This window comes from Meles meles, chromosome 18 (assembly GCF_922984935.1).
Source record: "Meles meles chromosome 18, mMelMel3.1 paternal haplotype, whole genome shotgun sequence".
NCBI lineage: Eukaryota > Metazoa > Chordata > Mammalia > Carnivora > Mustelidae > Meles > Meles meles.
In genome coordinates, this window is record NC_060083.1 from 27,713,495 (window position 1) to 27,731,735 (window position 18,241).

At 39.9% G+C, this 18,241-nt stretch overlaps 1 protein-coding gene across 6 annotated transcripts in view; it reads left to right on the forward strand.

Moving 5' to 3' along the window:
- ACACA (acetyl-CoA carboxylase alpha) overlaps positions 1-18,241 on the forward strand; it is a 290,224-nt gene that overhangs the window by 150,811 nt on the left and 121,172 nt on the right. For all 6 annotated transcript variants that reach the window (XM_045985474.1, XM_045985475.1, XM_045985479.1 and 3 more), the window contains 4 exons: positions 3,671-3,784; positions 5,004-5,117; positions 6,316-6,405; positions 7,969-8,087. In XM_045985474.1, the coding sequence (XP_045841430.1) occupies positions 3,671-3,784; positions 5,004-5,117; positions 6,316-6,405; positions 7,969-8,087 (437 nt within the window). The remainder of the gene's footprint in view (positions 1-3,670; positions 3,785-5,003; positions 5,118-6,315; positions 6,406-7,968; positions 8,088-18,241) is intronic.

Consider the following 18,241-nt stretch of genomic DNA (forward strand, 5'->3'; position numbering starts at 1 on the left):
ACTGGAAGAAATTACCAGTCCATTGCTGATTTTGGGGTTAGTGCCTCACCCAGCTGAACAATAGTGTCCTGAGAGCATTACACATCAGTCACATTGGTTTTGAACTGCCTTCAAATCTTAGAATGCTAAGATCAAGTTGGATTATGTTGGGCTCTCCTGGCAGTCAGCTGCATAACTTTGACTATGGTTTTGACACTTGAGCATGCTCGTTAAATTTCTGTAAATCTGAAACATTCCCTGTTGTTAGCCATCATCTAGGTTAAGAGTAAATATAAGAAGTAAGTGTGTGATACCAGTCTTAACCATTACTGAATAATTATGTTAACTTTGGCCTACATATTTATGCAAGTAACCTGTAATTCCAGAACCAGCAGGTAGACTCATTAAAAGAACCTCTTTATATTGAGGAAACACATCTACTGACATAGTCACTATTTAATGTCATTGTTACAAAGTGTTCACCAGAATTAGGTGATGATTTTGGGCTTCCCATTGGAAGGCTGTCTCTAGGTTAGAGGGCCATAAACTAATAAAATGGCCTTTAGTCCCTGGCGGTTTCTTTTGGGACCTGAACATTTTCCAGGTCAAGGATAAGAGAAGGTGGAGAAGGTTATATTACATGTGACTTTCTAATGCCAGTCTTTTTCTAAGTACTCATGATGACAATGGAGAAAATAATATTTGAATGGAAAATCCAAGTCAGGATAAACTAATGGAGGTAATGGTTTATTGATACTGTATTTGCTGCTTCTTGTCCCAGAGGGACAAGGTTTGGTTTCTGTACTTTATCACAAGGAGCCCAGGAGGACTGTCAGTTGGTGATTGTGAATGAGTAATTACTTCCCAATTATTTTTTAAAAATCTCCATAGTTCACTTTTCTTTTGAATACTGTTTCTTTTTTCCTACCCCCTTCTCCTTCCTTTTCTCTCATAGTGGAAAGATGAAACAAAAAAAAAAATGGTTTTTTAAAAAAGGTGGTTTTCTGTGTCTAGTTAGACAAGAGGATAGCTCCATTTTTGGGTATATATTTTAGTTTCATCTCAAAAGGTAAACCTGGTTTCCTTTCAAGGGACGACATTCCATATCAAAGCTGTTGTGTCTGATACAAGTAGGTAGGTAATGTTCTTATTTTGTCGTATTTTATTTTGTTGTTAGATGTTGAGACTTGAGTCTGGCTGTTTGCAGAGCAGCTGAGTTTCATTACTGAGGACACCTGTTAAATTTTTAGATCTTTCAGTGGGTCCTTCTGATGAATGGAGTAAGAACCTCGGAAAGGAATGTTTTTCTCTATTAGGAATATTAGGAAAAGAGGGATTTCATAGGAAAATCTTGCCTCGGTTTCCCCATCTGCTGTTTCCTGTCTGTTCTTCTGTCTTCCTGTGGTCTGTCCCTGGTCATTTTATATATTCCTTTGAAATTCTTTTTTGCTCCTTAGTTCTCAACAAAAGATGCAACTTAGCTGCATTTTTCTCCCTCCTTTGTATGCCCTGCAGTAGGTGGAGAGGCCCGCTGGTCTCCGACTCCATGCTCAATTGAACCCTGGTTTTATAGTCACCTATTAGCTGCTTCTCTCCTCCCCTCTCAGGTCAGTGAATTCCCTGCACTAAACAGGTGGAACTTCCCACTCACATCAGTGAATTACCTGTGATCAGCAGGTGAAAACAATACTTGCACTTCCTTAACTACAAATCCCATCATGTGTTTTACAACTCTGGACTCTTGGAGCAACTTCTGGTTGGTGGATTGGAGAACCAGAAAGTATTTCATGTTTCCAAATGTTTGAGAAAAGGAATCTGGATGGCCTGGTCGGTTGAGTGTTCCACCCTTGGTTTTGGCTCAGGTCAGGACCTCAGGGCTGTGAGATCGAGCCCCCACTGGGCTCTTGCACTCTGCATGGGGTCTGCTTGAGATTCTTTGCACACACACTCTCTCTCAAATAAATAAATAAATACATAAAATCTTTTACAAAAAGAAAGAAAATGTTTGGGAAGCCTTTTTCGCAGCATAGTTGTGCTGAGTACTCTAGAACTGTTTACCCTGTGATGTGGGAGGCAAGTAGGGGACTACCAAGAGTATGCCCGAGTTGAGGAAGGTAAGTATGACATAGAAATTCTTCAGGGAAGATGCTGATAATCAGGGTAGGAAGAAGATCAAAAGGCAGCAACAGCAAGCCTTTAGGGATCTGGTCATCTTTCATGTCCTGTTGGTAGTAGAGAGAGAATAAAAATTCACTACAATATAAAGGCAGTTAATTTCAAACTCCAAGTAGAAGAACTAGGCCTAAATATGTATATTTTATGTGTGGTGTGAGGAACTTCTATAAATAGCTCTGTAAAGTTCAGAAAAGGACAGACATTTTTAAAAACCACACCTGCACTTTTCTCAGCTTAAGTGAAAATTACATGGATAACGGATGAATTTAGGGAATAAATTTATATTCCACTGAAGAAGAAACATTTTCCTCAAAATATGATAGGGATTTTTTCTTAAGAAATTTTAACTTTTAGGCGGCACCTGGGTGGCTCAGTTGTTAAGCGTCTGCCTTCGGCTCATGTCATGATCTCGGCATCCTGGGATTGAGACCTGCATAGGGCTCCCTGCTCAGCGGGAAGACTGCTTCTCCCTCTCCCACTCCCTCTGCTTGGGTTCCCTCTCACTGCCTCTCTCTGTCTGTCAAATAAAATCTTAACCAAAAAAAAAAAAAAAAAAAAAAAGAAATTTTAACTTTTAGGAGAGGAAGGACCTAATTGAATAAACCCATGGACTGTATAGTAGGAACTTGGTTTTTCCCTCTAATCCAAGGATTCACCATGTTTAGTTATCCTGGAGTGATTCCTGGTATAGCAAGAGGATAAATGATTTCAGGTATAGAATTGTCAGCATATGAGATGGTGTTTTTATTTAGTGTGCATTTTTAAATGAATAATTTGTTCTTGTGCTTCTGTTTTGCATCCTCCTGGGATGCTGAACATTTGGTGTGTGGAACGAAAACCACCAGGAGTGGTTCCTGTTGCCTTATTCTGCCTTCTTTCCAAAAGCGGGAGAGGAAACAGGAAAGCCTTTAGTCCCCATATTATTTAAAACCTCTTACAACTCTGAGGCCTCATCTATTATGTTTTACTCCGAATTCCCTGACCCCTTTAAATGGTCTCCGATGATTTCTTCTTCACATTAAAAGTACAGTGCGGATTTGTGAAGAAAGTCACTAGGAATTTTGAATACGAATGACAGAGATTCAGGTTTCTCCTTAGCAGTGGCTTCCTCTGGAATCTTCTTGACTACATTGTTTGGGATAAAAATAACAAGTTCACATTTTCTTTCTTTCCTTTTTTTTTAAGATTTTATTTACTTATTTGTCAGAGAGAGGGAGAGAGAGAGAATGAGAGAGCACACAAGCAGGCAGAGAGGCAGGCAGAGGCGGAGAGAGAAGCAGGTTCCTTGCCGAGCAAGGAGCCCAATGTGGGACCCTATCCCAGGACTCTGGGATCATGACCTGAGCCTAAGGCAGTGGCTCAACTGACTGAGCCACCCAGGCGTCCCAACAAGTTTGCATTTTCTCATTAAGCTAGCTATGTTTACTTTGTTTTTGTCCTCTTTTCCTACTTCAGAGTTCTAGCTATAATTCTTTTTAATGTGGTTGTGTATATGTTTTTTCACACTAACAATTAGGACCAGTTGTGCGGTCGGGACCCTACTCTCACCGATGAGCTGCTAAATATCCTCACAGAGCTCACTCAACTCAGTAAGACCACCAATGCCAAAGTGGCACTTCGAGCACGCCAGGTAAGGACACGTGTTGGCTCTCTGGAGGGAGAAATAGTGTTCATAGATTGGGTGGTCTTAGAAATAGTGAGCTTTTACTCAGTCACCTGACAAAGATTGAACAATTTTCTACATATGTCTTCTCATTGCCCTCAGAACAAATGTTTTCACGTGACATGTTTTTTTTAAAGAGAAAGGAAAACATAAACGTTGAGTCTCTTTAAAACAGAAGTCTTTTTCCCCCTTATAAAATTCTGTTACCATTTCCTGCCTTTCCTAGGAGCCATGAAATAGTAAACCAGAGTCATGTGGAGGAAAGGAAGCTAAGGGATGGCAATAAATTCAATATTTTTCACTTCCCAAAGGGAGCTTAGAAGCAGGTGAAAACTTTTTAAGTGTGTAGGAAAAAATTGAGTATGGGAAGCAGAAAGATAATGCAGTGAATCCAAGGTGCTAGCAATCAGAACAACCCTAGAGAAGTCCGGTTAGTTTCACCCTGTAGTTTGTATTTCCATTCCAAAAGGTTTCAGCCGGGAAGCCAAGAAGTGGCGCTCCCTTTGTGTTTCAGTGCATGGGCATTGACAAGGAAACGGCATTTGAAGCTGTTCAGTGACCTTCTGCTTTCTCCACAATTGTATCCATGTCACTGAGCTACTCAAAGTTATTGAACCTCTCAGTGACCTGCTGAGCTATTCAGGTCCCACCGTGTCCCTGTGTGTTTGTGACACTACTCCTCACATGCACTGGTGTTACATCCCGACACCTTCTCCTTGATACTAACCAAGTACCTGGGGCTGTCAGAGCAGCTTTCGCTAGTCCTCCTTTCTATTTCGGATTTGCAAAAGCTGTTGCCTCCACCTTCCCCACAGCTGCTCCCTGCCAGACCCGATTCCCAATTAACAGCTAGTCATGCAGTCCCCAGGACTAGCAGCTTTGCAATGGTAAATCACATGCACTGAGGGAACTTGATTGAAGCTGTTTTCTCTCCCCCCCACCCCGCCCCACCATGGGAAATTGCACACAACGCAAATCATGGTGAGAGTCAACCGAGATGCAGTATTTGGTGGCATTGGCTTTATGTTACAGGACCTAGAAGTTGTTTTTACTTGGTCTCTGTTTTATCTTTGATGCCTGCACTTACAGATTTATATTTATTGCTTTTGTATCAGAGCTGCCTAATAGGAGGCTAGAATAATCACTCCCTCAGGAACTTATCCCTCTTATTTTGCTCGCACTCTAGGTTCTTATTGCCTCCCATTTGCCGTCATATGAGCTTCGCCATAACCAAGTAGAGTCCATCTTCCTTTCAGCAATTGACATGTATGGACATCAGTTTTGCATTGAGAACTTACAGGTATACATGTAGTCCTCTTCTACCATTGTGCACTCTTGTACCCTTTATTCCTAAGCATGATTTAATTAATCGATCTATTTTGATTTTCTCTGTATGAGGTTTCAGGCCTTGATTTTTTAAAATGGTATATAATTACAATTTTTTTTTTTTTAAAGATTTTATTTATTTATTTGACAGAGAGAGAGATCACAAGTAGGCAGAGAGGCAGGCAGAGAGAGAGGAGGAAGCAGGCTCCCCGTGGAGCAGAGAGCCTGATGCGGGGCTCGATCCCAGGACCCTGAGATCATGACCTGAGCCGAAGGCAGCGGCTTAATCCACTGAGCCACCCAGGCGCCCCTAATTACAATTTTTTTTTCATAAAAATGCTATTGGAATTGTGGTTGAGCCCAGCCTTGATAGACATGTCCTGTTGAAGTCTTTACCTCTTGTGCTTTTTATCCAGAAAGTATTCTGGGCTAGAATTAAGTGGTTGCACTGGTTGATGTCTGATATTTGAATTCGTTGAATGAATAGGTAGTTGTTAGTGTTCTAGGACAAAATTACTTAAGTCATTTAAATTTCATTTTATTATAATGCTTTCTCTTAAGCTGTATACAGAGCCACTTTTATAGAATAGTATTGGATAATTTTACTGCTAATTGGAAGGATCTTGACTGTCACTTTTTGACAACATCATTTTCTCAGGAATGACATTCTATTTTTCTACCTGTAAATAAGTAATATTGTTCTGTCTAGCCAAGGGAGTCTTAAGGCTTTCTGTCAGATTTCCTTCTGCAGAACTTAGAGAGGGGGAAAGGATATTCTTGTTTATTTGGTTCAGAGCTGAAATAGAGGGTTTCAACTGGGGTCCAAATCTGTGGTTTACCATAGTGGAAGATTGAGACAGTATTTGAGAGGTTGAGTACGAATATATGTCAGGAAGGATATTAATTATGGTCATTAATAAATGTGTTGTTAGTGTATTACTTTTAAGAATTTTATATATGTTAATTCTTCTGATGCTCACAACAGACCCATGAGGTTAGGTATCATTATTTTTCCCCTTCTGTGGCTAAGGAAGCTGGAGCACAAAGAAGGTAAAGTTCATACATGACACTCGTAGACAGAATTCTTGGGTTACTCTGAGTGCTTCAAAATGCTAATTAAATATTGTTCTCTTTTGGATGTAGTGGTTTAAGCTTGTCTCTGTGCCTTCCAGAAACTCATCTTGTCTGAAACGTCTATTTTTGACGTCCTACCAAACTTCTTCTACCACAGCAACCAGGTAGTGAGGATGGCAGCTCTGGAGGTGAGATTTCGTAGTAACACAATGTGACCTTTTTTTGGTTTCTAGCTGATTTCTTCTGTCCACTTGGTATTGTATCAGTCCTTTTTTTTTGGCCTTAAGGTTGGTGTTTTAGAGTCTTTTTTCTCTCTGAAGCAGACACTTGCTTTACTCAAGTGTTTCAGCTGAACTAATCACCATTCTGGGCTCCAATCACAGGAAAAGAGCTGCCAGCATTTTTCAATAGACTCTACTTTCCAGATAATTTGGATTCTCTCATTTCATAATAAATTAGGATTCCCTTAAAAATAATAAGTGAAAAAACATATGGCTGACCAGAGCATGTACCATTTTTGTGATTTGGGCCAAAAAAGATAGATTTTAGTTATCATCTGAATTTTCAGGCAGCTCTTGTGAAATATTTTGTCATGAGAAAGAAAGTATTAACATTGAATGAGCTGTGTGTGTTTAATATGCTTTACTCTTTTTCTCATTTGATCCTACCATTACTTCATGAAGTAAAAAGAAAGTGAGACTGAGTTTGAGATTTGTCCATGTTTATGTAGATAATAAGTGGAAGGGTTTGCATTTGAACCCAGATCAGGCCAACTCAAAGCCTTTTCTGTTCCCACTACAGCACTCTACCTCATTAAGCACAAAACTTGCAGGCCCTGAATACTGCTGTAAAATTGCCAAGTCGATGTTTTTTTGAAGATGAAGAAGAGGAGTGTTTTAGATGATCTTATGTAACACAGCATCACTACAATCTGTTGCAAGCTCCTTTGGCTTACTTTTTATTTGTATTCTGTGGATAGAATGTAATGTATCCTACTCCCTAAACACCAAATTTTGAAAGTATCTAAGTGTCTTAGAGTACTTTCATATCACTTAATGAGAAGTCTCCTTATGTACCTCCCATGATAGAATCCCATGCAGCATTTTATGTGCCTGGCAAATTGACTGTAAAGTGCGCAAGGTCAGACTGATGGTTTTTGCTGTGACAGAGCCTGTTGCTTTGTTTTTAAAATCTTGAGTCAAGTTAGTATGTGTGAGATCATTATGTCACGTTATGTCGTACCGCTCTTACCTATGGTTTGGGGGATATGAGTAATCTAAAATAATTTGGGGCAGTGGGAAGACAAAGATACAGGATAGTCAAAGAGTTGAAGTGTACAACAGTAGTTTCTGTCTTCTGCCCTCACTCTGTAAGTGGCTCAGAACCAGTACCTCTCATTTGTCTCGCCACTTGATTTTCTCTTCTGTTGAAATGATTGTGCGCCATGAATTAATGGTTGCGATTCTATATGCTCGCTTTTACCAATGATCAAAACTTCTCCTGAGTTGGGGTTAGTCTGAAAGGTTTATGGCCCAGCCAGAGGTGTCCAGCAGAGGCGGGCTAGTTTTATTTCCATTTGTAGTCACGGGTATAGTTTTAAGACTTGAGCTTTATTAATTGAAGCAAGTTATTTATGTTCGGAGCCTTCTTCTACATTACATTCCTCTTCTCAGGACTATCCTTTTCCTGGACTAAGCATCTCTTAGTTTCTGTTTTCCAAGTATATTTACTGAGGATTACTTTTTAACCAGGTGTATGTTCGAAGGGCTTATATTGCCTATGAACTTAACAGTGTACAGCATCGCCAGCTTAAGGACAACACCTGTGTGGTGGAATTTCAGTTCATGCTGCCCACATCTCATCCAAACAGGTGAGTCTGAACTGGGATGTGCATCTGAGCCAGAGATGTATCAGGGGAGCTAAGGGGAGTAATGTATGCAACAGTTCCATGCGGTTTTGGGTTTGGCTAGATACATAGAGCAGAAAATGAACAAATTTAAATCATGAGAGAAGAGCCTCTTGGTACCCACTTTTTTTTTTTTTTTTTTTTAAATCGTTGACCTGGAAAGATGGAGTATAGTCTAATTAAGATAAAAATTTGAGGATTGCCTGGGTGGCTCATTTGGTTGAGCAGCTGCCTTTGGCTCCTGTCATCACCTCAGGGTCCTGGGAACAAGCCCCCATCAGGCTCCGTGTTCAGCCGGGACTCTGCTTCTCCCTCTGCCCCTCCCTGCCACTTGTGCTCAAGTGTGTGTGTGTATGTGTGCTCTCTGTCTCTCTCAAACAAATAAAACCTTTTTTTTTTTTAAAAAAAAAGCATAAAAATTTGAGGTTTACTTCATCATGCATGTTTCCTTGTATTATGTCACTGAGGAAACATAGTTCTTTTCTTTCTTTTCTTTTTTCAAGTCAGAATTTACTGGCATTTTATTTGCTGGAACCTTGACAGAAAAATCACTTTTTTTTTTTTTTTTTTTAGCGGTTTAAGTCAAACAGTTGGAACATGAAAATGAAAATATCTTGGGTGGGGGCACCTAAGTGGCTTGGTCGGTTAAGCATCTGAGTCTTGATCTCAGTTCAGGTCTTGATCTCAAAGTCACGAATTCAGACCACGAGTTGGAGCCTATCTTAAAAAAAAAAAAATGAATTTGGCTAGAATACTTTCCTATAAATTTGTTATAGGTTAATTGAAACTTTAATCAGGTGTTTAAAATCACACTTCAGAAGGAAACTGAAATTTGACTGAACGATATAATTAAGCCAAGCGAATTCCATTATTTTTCCCTTCCTAAGCCCTTTAAGACATAAAATGTATATACAGAAATTTGTTTCAGTACTGCTTTGGTTTTAAGACGAAAATACTTTATCTTGTACACTGATTTGTTTTTAAAGTATTCTGAGGCAGTGAAAACTGAGGAATCCCACCCACATATACGTTCATCCCCTCCTGCATTTTCATTCTTTTTAGTAATACCATAGGAAATATAAATACCACAACCAATCTTAAGTTGCCCCCTCCATTTCTTCTTTATGGCCTTTGGTTCTTCACTTCGTATTACAAAGTACTGTGTCTTCAGGGATCCTTGGTTATAGACAACAGAAATGGTTTTGTTCTGAATTGCTACTTCACCCAAAGCAATAGAAACCCTTCCTAGAGACAAAGAAGTCTGTGCTGAGACTTTCGGCCACTGGATGCCACTGTTGATCCAGCAGAGGTCAGCAGCCGAGCAGAGGCATCTTCAGAAAAAGTACTTCTCTTCTTTGTCTCAGAAGATCCTTTCACATCTCTACCTCAAAAATACCTCATGGCTGGCAGAGAAAAGCATATATCCTTGATTTAGCAAGCATATCTCGGTACATTTTTGCCTCCATGGATTTCAGAATCTCATTTTCTAGAAACAAATGGTTGTCCTTCAGCGAGCGGCGAAGTGCTCACGGCACACATGGGCTCAGCACTCGGTCTTCTTTCTTTTCCTGCATTCCTTGAATAATTGTAGGGAACTACACGCTATACTTAATGCTCTTTGTGATTCTCAGGACATTCTCCTTTTCTTCCTGCTTTCTACTACCTCTTCCCTGTGGGCAGTGATTTGTAGTCAGGCTGCACAGCTGCTTCTGATTTCCTTCCCTCCTCATTGCTCCCCTTGTCTTTCTGAATTGCTCTCCCTGTCCTACTTTTTATTTGAGGATACGTGTCCAGTTTGGTGAAGGAAAGTCAACTGGAAAATGAGAGAAATGCCTCTTAACTGTTTGTTAAGAAATCTTATTCAGCTTTCCATCTCAAGGATATGAATCTTGGTTATTCCTGATATGGCTTCAAAACTTGGATGCTTGTCCCTTCCAATGTCTGAGGTATACACATCCCCGTGGATAAAGACCAAACTTGAACAGGGCTGTGATCCTGTTTTCTCTCTCCGGTCTTCCTTGGTTGTGTGTACATAAAATTATAAACTGCTAGACTATTGTTAATAGTAGTAGCAGTGGTACTAGTAGTATAGATATAAAGGTGAAAAGAAAGACAGGTGAAGGAGGAAAGGTAAAATAATCTTTGTGAAAACCAGAAAAATATTAAAATTGCTTTAATGTCCTTTTAGAGCTAAAGTCCTTTTGTTAGTTTAGGAATGTAAAACGTGCTATCAGTTTTAATCACTGAGTGATATATTCAATTATAGAGTATAGCTTTTTCAATGAATTATACATTTGCTACTTGAATTTAGTTTTATAAGATTTTATATTTTTCTTACAAATGTTTTGTTACAATTTGAAGTTATGACCTCATTCTGACACCAGTTGGTGTACTGCAGTTCAGTTCTGAAGCTAATCACCTTGAGCTAGATCAGATAACACAAGTTCAGGGCTTGGTCCTTCACAAAACGATCCCTACTTGAGATGGGGCCACGTGTGGGGTTCCCAAGCCGCTTGCACTTCTGAGCAACTGGCTACAAACTTGGGGGTTCCCAGGACTCCGTCCAGCTTAATAATTCACTAGAACAACTTAAAAATTCCGAAAGCACTATACTTATGAGCACAGTTTTATTAGAAAGGACACAGATCCGAACCAGCCAAATGAGGAAACATGTGGAATAAAGTCTGGGTGGGTCCTGAACACAGCTTTCCTGGTTTTTCCCTTTGGATTCAGATACTCATCCTCTATATGTTCACCAGCCACAAAATTCTATTAAATTTTAGTGTCCAGAGTTTTTTTCAGGGTTTCATTACAGTGGCATGATTGATTGAATCACAGATCATATTAAACTCAATCTCTAATCCCTCTCCCCTCCACAGAGGTCCAGCTGGCTCAAAGCCCCCAACCCTCTAATCACACGGTTTGTCTTTCTAGTAAGCAACCCCTGGGCTGAGTTATCTCATCTCTTAGCATAAACCCAGACATAATCCAAGGGGCACATGAATAATGAAGATACTTCTGTTTCTTTTGAGAAATTACAGGGATTTAGAATTTCTCTCCCAGGAACCAGGGACAAAGGCCTGTCAAATTCTTTATAAAAGGCCAACTCATCTTATAAAAGAACTCTAGGTCTCCTTATTTTAAAGATTTTGCTTATTTATTTTTATTTTAGAGAGAGTGCGCACAGCCTTGGGGGAGAGGCAGAGGGAGAGAGGATCTCAAGCTGACTCTGCTAAGTGCAGAGCCTCACATGGGGCTCCATCCCAAAACCCTGAGATCATGGCCCCCACCGAAAGCAAGAGTCAGATGCTCAACTAGCTGAGCCTCCCAGGCACCCCAGGGTCTCTTAATTTTAACTAGTTTTAAGGCAAGTTCCAACTTTTTTCCCAACTGTAGTACTACCATTCTTTTCTGTTATTGTTTTGAAAAAGCAGGCAGTGAGCATACTGGTTTTTATTCTGCAGAAGTAAATTACAGGAGATGATCTACCAGCATCTGTTCCACTCCCAGTCTCATAAGGCTCAACATACTTATGCCCACTAACCTCTAGATTAATGATTGTCAGAATTATTTAGGAAATATTTTTAAAATACTGACTACCAAGATTCTAATTCATTTTGAACCAAACTCCAGGGGACCACTCTTTGAAAATTGTGATGAGCACCTGCAGTTAAGGATCACTACGACTAGATCAGCACTGCCCACTAGAAATACAGTGCAAGCCACATATGTTAAATTCTAAGTTTTTAGTTGGCCACATTTAAAAGGGTAGTAAGAAACAGGTAAGGCATGCTGGGTGGCTCAGTGGGTTAAGTGTCTGCCTTCAGCTCGGGTCATGACCTTGGGGTCCTGCATTGGGCTCCTTGCTCAGCTAAGAGCCTGCTTCTCCCTCTGCCTGCTGCTCCCAATGCTTGTGCACTTGCTCTCCGTCTATCAAATAGATAAATTAAAAAATCTTAAAAACAAAGAAACATAAAATTACCTTTAAAAACATTTTCTTTAACCCATCATATCCAAAATACCATTTCAGTATGTAGTAAAAAGTTATTAATGAGATATTTTTCATTCTTCCTACTCAGTCTTAAAAATTTAGAGTGTATTTTATACTTATAGCGTGTCTCAATACAGATTAGCCATATTTTAAGCACTTCTTAACCACATAAACAGCTCAACTCTAGACCAAAAATTAATTAGGACAATCACACTGAGCCCTCTTTATTTTATATTAATGGGAGTGCCCCTGGGATGGATTTAAAAAAAAGGGGGGGGCAACAAAAACCTTTTACGTTTCTTGTTCTTAGTAGTTACAGGAATTATCCACACCTTATACTGTAGGTATTCTACTACAGTATTTTATGCATCCTTTAAAAATTACTTAATGAGAACAGATAGCAAGCATATGATTATACATATTTTACTTACCAATGCAAAACAGAATTTTATAGTATTTTTCCCTGTTGGGGTTAACAAACCAAAAATTCTTGGGGAAGATAACAGATCCATTCTTAAACCAGTTTTTTGCATTTTCTTTCCTGTTGCTTGGTTTTCACATTCCTACCCAGATAGTCATTTGAAGTAGACTAAATTTGTCCAGCAATCCTTAGAAGCAAGTATCTTTCTAAGTGCTATCAAAGCAAGACTATAGTCTCTTGTTGTGTACAGGGTCACCTGGTGGAATTCCATTCCTGCAGTTTATATTTGACTAGTGATTTTGCTCTTGTGGGTTGGGATGAAACATGGCTCTCTGCAAACTGATGACAGTAAGAGTATTTTTTCTGAAAAATGTCTTAGATACTGTTTGAATTGAAGACCCATCCCATTGGGACATGTTTTGATTTTTAGAGAAGCAGGCAAAACACAGGCAAATTCCATTGCAAATGAATGGAGCAGCCTCTAAGAAGGGAGAAGATATCCTTTTGGGCACATGTTTGGGCAGTTAGTATGTGGACAGCGTGTTTGGTGCCTTTTTATTTTTGTTTAAATTTATCGTGGGACTTTGTATTGCTTGACATTTTCAAATACTTTTAAAACTGTGGGAAAAACAATGTGAGATCTACCCTCTTAAATGTTTAAGTGTACAATATGTTACTGTTGACTTGTGGTTCAATGTTGTACAGTGGATCTCTAGTGCTTATTCATTTTGCTTGACTGAAACTTTGGCTTGGCGTTTACTTACTATATGTTTCAGTATAATTGGACAGTGAGCTTTTTTCTAATACTCTGCTCAATATTTAAGAAAAGAAAAGGATAACTGAACCATTTCTTGCTAACCTCTCTGACTCTCTGCATCATCCTTCCCGCTAGGTAGGCCTTGGTCAAGGCAAGGTGTATTATCTTCCTGACCTTCTACCCAAGACTTGTAAGTTTTTTCTGGGAGCTGCAGTTGCAGCTTACTTGACATCTCCAGCTCTTGTTCACCAGAAGATCCAGTTATAGCTTTAGTCAGGGAAGCTCCTGGTATAGATAGACCCTTTTCTTCTTAAATTACCTTCACTTGAGCAGAAAATATGGAGATTTTCCTGACTTAAACATATAGAAAACCTATATATGTATGTTATGTGTGAGTGTGTTTGTGTTTCTTCTGAGATTTAAATGCTCTTCCCAATTGCATGAGAATTTTTTGGATGGGAGGGGATTTGGGGTTTTTGTTGTTGTTGTTTAAAGATTTTAAGTAATCTCTGCATCCAGTGTGGGGCTCGAACTCATGACCCCAAGATCAAGAGTTGCATGGTCCACGGACTGAGCCAGCCAAGAGAGCCAGCCTCTCTTGTGGTTTTTTTAAACATGCCTTGTAACCAGTTAGCAATTGTTTTTAAAATAGTGAGTTTTTTCAATCATTTTCTTGGTGTAGGAATAGTTAAGACAGCTGGTCTTTTAAAAAAAAAAAAAAGACAGCTGGTCTGCACTAAAAGAACAGTTTATTATTATCCAGACTTTTAGGATTTATTTCTCTTGTCTAAGATTCCATCAGCTCAACTCTTTAGTGAATTCAACCAGTATTTTGCATGGATTGATCCTTCAGCTCAGACTAGATCATTCAGCGTTCCTTGTTCTCTTCTTTGCTCTCCAGTGAGGCTCAGGGCTTAGTGCCCTGGGGTGTGTGTGTGTGTGTGTGTGTGTGTGTGTGTGTGTGTATTTGTCTTTTCTTCCCCATCCCCAACCCCTAGTTGGTCACTCTCTGGTGCTGGTGATGAAGAATCTTGTTAAAGCATCATTCTGAACGTCTTTATTTTTGACAACTCAGAATCATTTGACATTTAGGATTTCACTTGGCTTTGGGCACATTTAAGTAACTCAGAATAATCTCAAAACAAATAAGTTATTTAGTCAGTCTACATATTTGATCTTTTAAATATAGCTATATTCATACAAACACATGTAAAATATTATCCCATAAACTCTGTGGCTATGCATATTATGATAATTTGGGAGTGTGAAATTTAAAACTCCAAATGATTTTCATAAGTAATACACATTAGTGAATATAGTTGTATTTTTAACTTTTAATCTGTGATTCAGATTAGAAGCATCAAAATTGATGCAGGAGATAGAGGTGCACTTTGTTGTATGTTTCTGTACATGTGTAATGGGTGAGGACCTATTGGTGTTTATTTCCACCTATTTCTTAGATGGAAATCCATGTTTCAGTTGAGTCAAGTTGCATTGCATCTTCTCTACTGTTTGCTCCTTGTGAACTCGGCCTTCTATGTTAAAATGTTTTAATTCAAGCACTTTCCGTTTCACATGTCTCACATCCAGAAGAGGCTGGCTGTGTTCTCCCCTGATGGCACATGTTTTGTTCATGACTGAGTTTAGGCTGCTTGGCACCTGCAGTGTTTAGCTGTCGGTGGGTGGCCTGTGGACCTTCTTTTTATGAAGATGGTTTTGAGGAAGTTTAGAAATCAGAAGCCTTCCATGTGACTCCTGAGCATCCTGCTGCCATTCTTGAGAATTCTGATAATCTCCGGCACCCAGAGATTAGGGTGGTCTTTGGATCGTACTGAGACACTCAAAAGTCATCCAACTTGTAGCATTTTTTAGCAGTGGGAGCACTTGGTTGTAGTTAGCAGGCCAGAATGAGCTATAAATAAATAAAGTCCTGCAGTGCTCGCTTCCTTCATTCAGGGTAGTCTGCTGATAGATGCAAGCATCTGGCAGAAGAGAAGATTCTCAGCAGGTTTAAGTGCTTACCAAAGTGCTTTCCTGTATCCATGGCTCAGCTTCTAGTCTCTGCTGTGTTATTTTGGCACTTAGACTTGTAAGATTGGAGAGCCGGGTTTAAAACTCTCAATATATCATTAGGTTAGCCCAAGGTCCCTTCTTGTCAAAGAAGACTAGCTGATTCCAGGGGGAAGGAAAAGCAGAATCCAGGGCACCTGTAAATCCCTGTAGTTTTGTGCTGGGGGTTTGTAGCTAATTATACAGCAGGCAACAGTAATATGCTGTAGCTCTGTTGGTGTACTTGTTTCAAAAAGAGCAAAACCTTCCAGCAGAGCAAAGAAGGAGCTCTGAAGGAGCTGCAAATGAATGAAGCAATGATCATTTTATTGTAAACCAAACCTCTACAGTGGAATTGGGGTATCTGAACTGCAAGGAGGTGGTGGCAGAGACGCCAGTAGAAATGCATGGTTCACGTGTGCTTTACAGCGCTTGATTTGGATTCTCCTGCAGAAATGCAGTCACACAAGGAGACCACCACTGGTCACAGCCAGCCAAATTGCTCTTTCGCCTATGGTAGTGCTGTTAGCGACTGCTAGTAGGTTATTCAGCTGACCTCTTCTGATTCTGCTTTGCTGCCTTATTTCAAAAGATTTGCATACCTCCCCATCATTTTCATATAGGGTCTTTTTTTTCCCCCCAAGTTAGAAGTCGAAAGAATCGGGAGCATTTTATATGATAAAAGATTTATGTAGGGCCCGCTAGAATCGAGCAAAATGAAATCCAGCTAGAAGGAATGGTAAAAGGCTGAGAGAACTTGTGACTGCTACAGTAGTCAGTGTTCCTTAAATAAGGAGGGTTCAGCTAGCAGGCAGCAACTCTGACTTCGCATTCATATTGAAGCAGGCGCTCCAGTCATTCTGTGCAGGCAGATCAATAAAATCAGGTGACTTAATGCCAGGAACTTCAGAATTCAAAGGATTTCTCTTGTCCTTCTTTAAATTTTGTCTAAATTGGTGTGGAGTGCTAGCCTCAGGAACAGAGATGAGAAAATACTAGGTCTAGAATCTGGTTTATGATACTGCATTGAAGCTGTGTCCTTGGAAAACATTCCCTTTGCTTTCTCAGTTATCACATCTGTAAAATGGAGCTCATCTGCTGGAAGGAAAATGATTCCAGTATTTATCAAAACACTGTGAATAAAGATTCATTACGATAAGTGCTTCTGGTAGTTGAAGCAGGAAATGTCTAATAAGTGAATTTATACCCCACGTATGTACCTGAAAATGCAGTTGCCTGCCTTACCAGAGGTTGAGCAGTTTGACTGTTTTTGCATGATGAGTATGCAGTGAAATGTGGTAGATTTGATTTTATTAAAATCTCTGTAAATGGAATATTAGACTCCTATACAGTCTCTACTGTGGCTCTTCATCTGTATGCAGTCCATGGATCTAGTTTTCTAGTGTCTCACAGTAGTGTACAGATCCCACAATGGTCACATTCTTAAACTGAGCAAAGAGCCCCCGTTTAAGGCAACAAAATATACAGATGATGGTTGTGGACATGGTTAAGTATTTACCTGGTGATAGAGTTGATCCTTCTTTCCCTGCGCATCTCCTGTGAAGCCCCACAGGTTCTTATTCTGCCCAAGAGGATAAGCTGCATCTAAATTTACGTCTCCTGTGAATGATTTGGGGCCATTCTGTTAAACACTGAAGATGTTGGTTCTTACCCCATGCTGTGTAGATGGTGCCGGTTCCTGTAACACAGCAGCAGGGGGCTCCATAAGAGAGCTTTGACAGTTGCTGATGAAGAAGGGCCAGCTTTTTGTTGGGGACTATCTTTTTAATCCAGCCCCTTCTGGGCTGAAAACTTGGCCCCCATCCTGTGAAGACTCTCGAAGGGATTATGGTGCAGCTACAGAAATGGTGGCACCACTTTCCTCATTTAAGAAATTAGTTATCAATTGAGAGAGATTATACTGGTTTCCAAATTCCAGAAACCTGAATGAGTGGCGCCTGAGATTGCTTTGGTTGTAGGAATCTTCTCCCTGAACTCCTGAGGTTCATGGTAGGAGGCTGTGCGGGTGGCTTCTTTCTTTAGAATCCTTGCTATCTTAAAAGGAAGACTTTCCTATATTCTCATTTATGTTTACTGTTAGTTTTCTGCTTAGCTACAACTCTCTCTGCCCTAGAACCTGTGCATACTTTTTGTTTGTTGAGGATGGCTACCGGGCATTGTGACTAAGGAGCTCTTATAAAATGAAACCCGTTCCCCTGAATGAGAAGCTCAAAGAATCCAAACAGCAAAGGTGCAGGTTTTTGCACTTAGAGGTTGCTCTTGCTGCCTTACGAATTTGCTGCGTGATACAAGTTTGATGCAGAGAGCGTTGTTACTCACAAATCACACAAGGTATACAGTTTGTGTGCAGTGATATGTCACAGCTTTTTATTTATATGGCCAGCTCAGTCTATTCTGCTCCTTTCACTGCCATGGAAAGTGCATCATTTTCCTCCCTCTCTCCTCCTTCCCACATATCATCAGCACCACCCACTACGTTCTGCCCATTAAGTCCTGTGTGTGCCAGAAAATCCCAACAGTGATTAAATGCTGATAAAAGAATGTTGGAAGGTTAAGATATCAACCAATCAATGCCCTTATAGTACTCTTACAGTACTCTTATATATATATAATGCCCTTATAGTACTATAGTAAATTGTGGGTGGTAAGTATACCTTTGCCCTTTTCACATTGAAAATAAGGACTTTTTTTTTTTAAGTTGAGGAAATGATTTATGTCAAATTAAGGAGAAGGGAGGGAAAGCCTTGGTGGCAAAGCCCAAAGAAAATGCAGGAGACTTGCTTTGCAGTTTCCATTCTTACTCTAAATCTTTCTTTCATGATTTTGGTACGTTCTTGGTCAGGAAACCCTAGGGCTGGCCAAATTGAGGTATGGGTTTA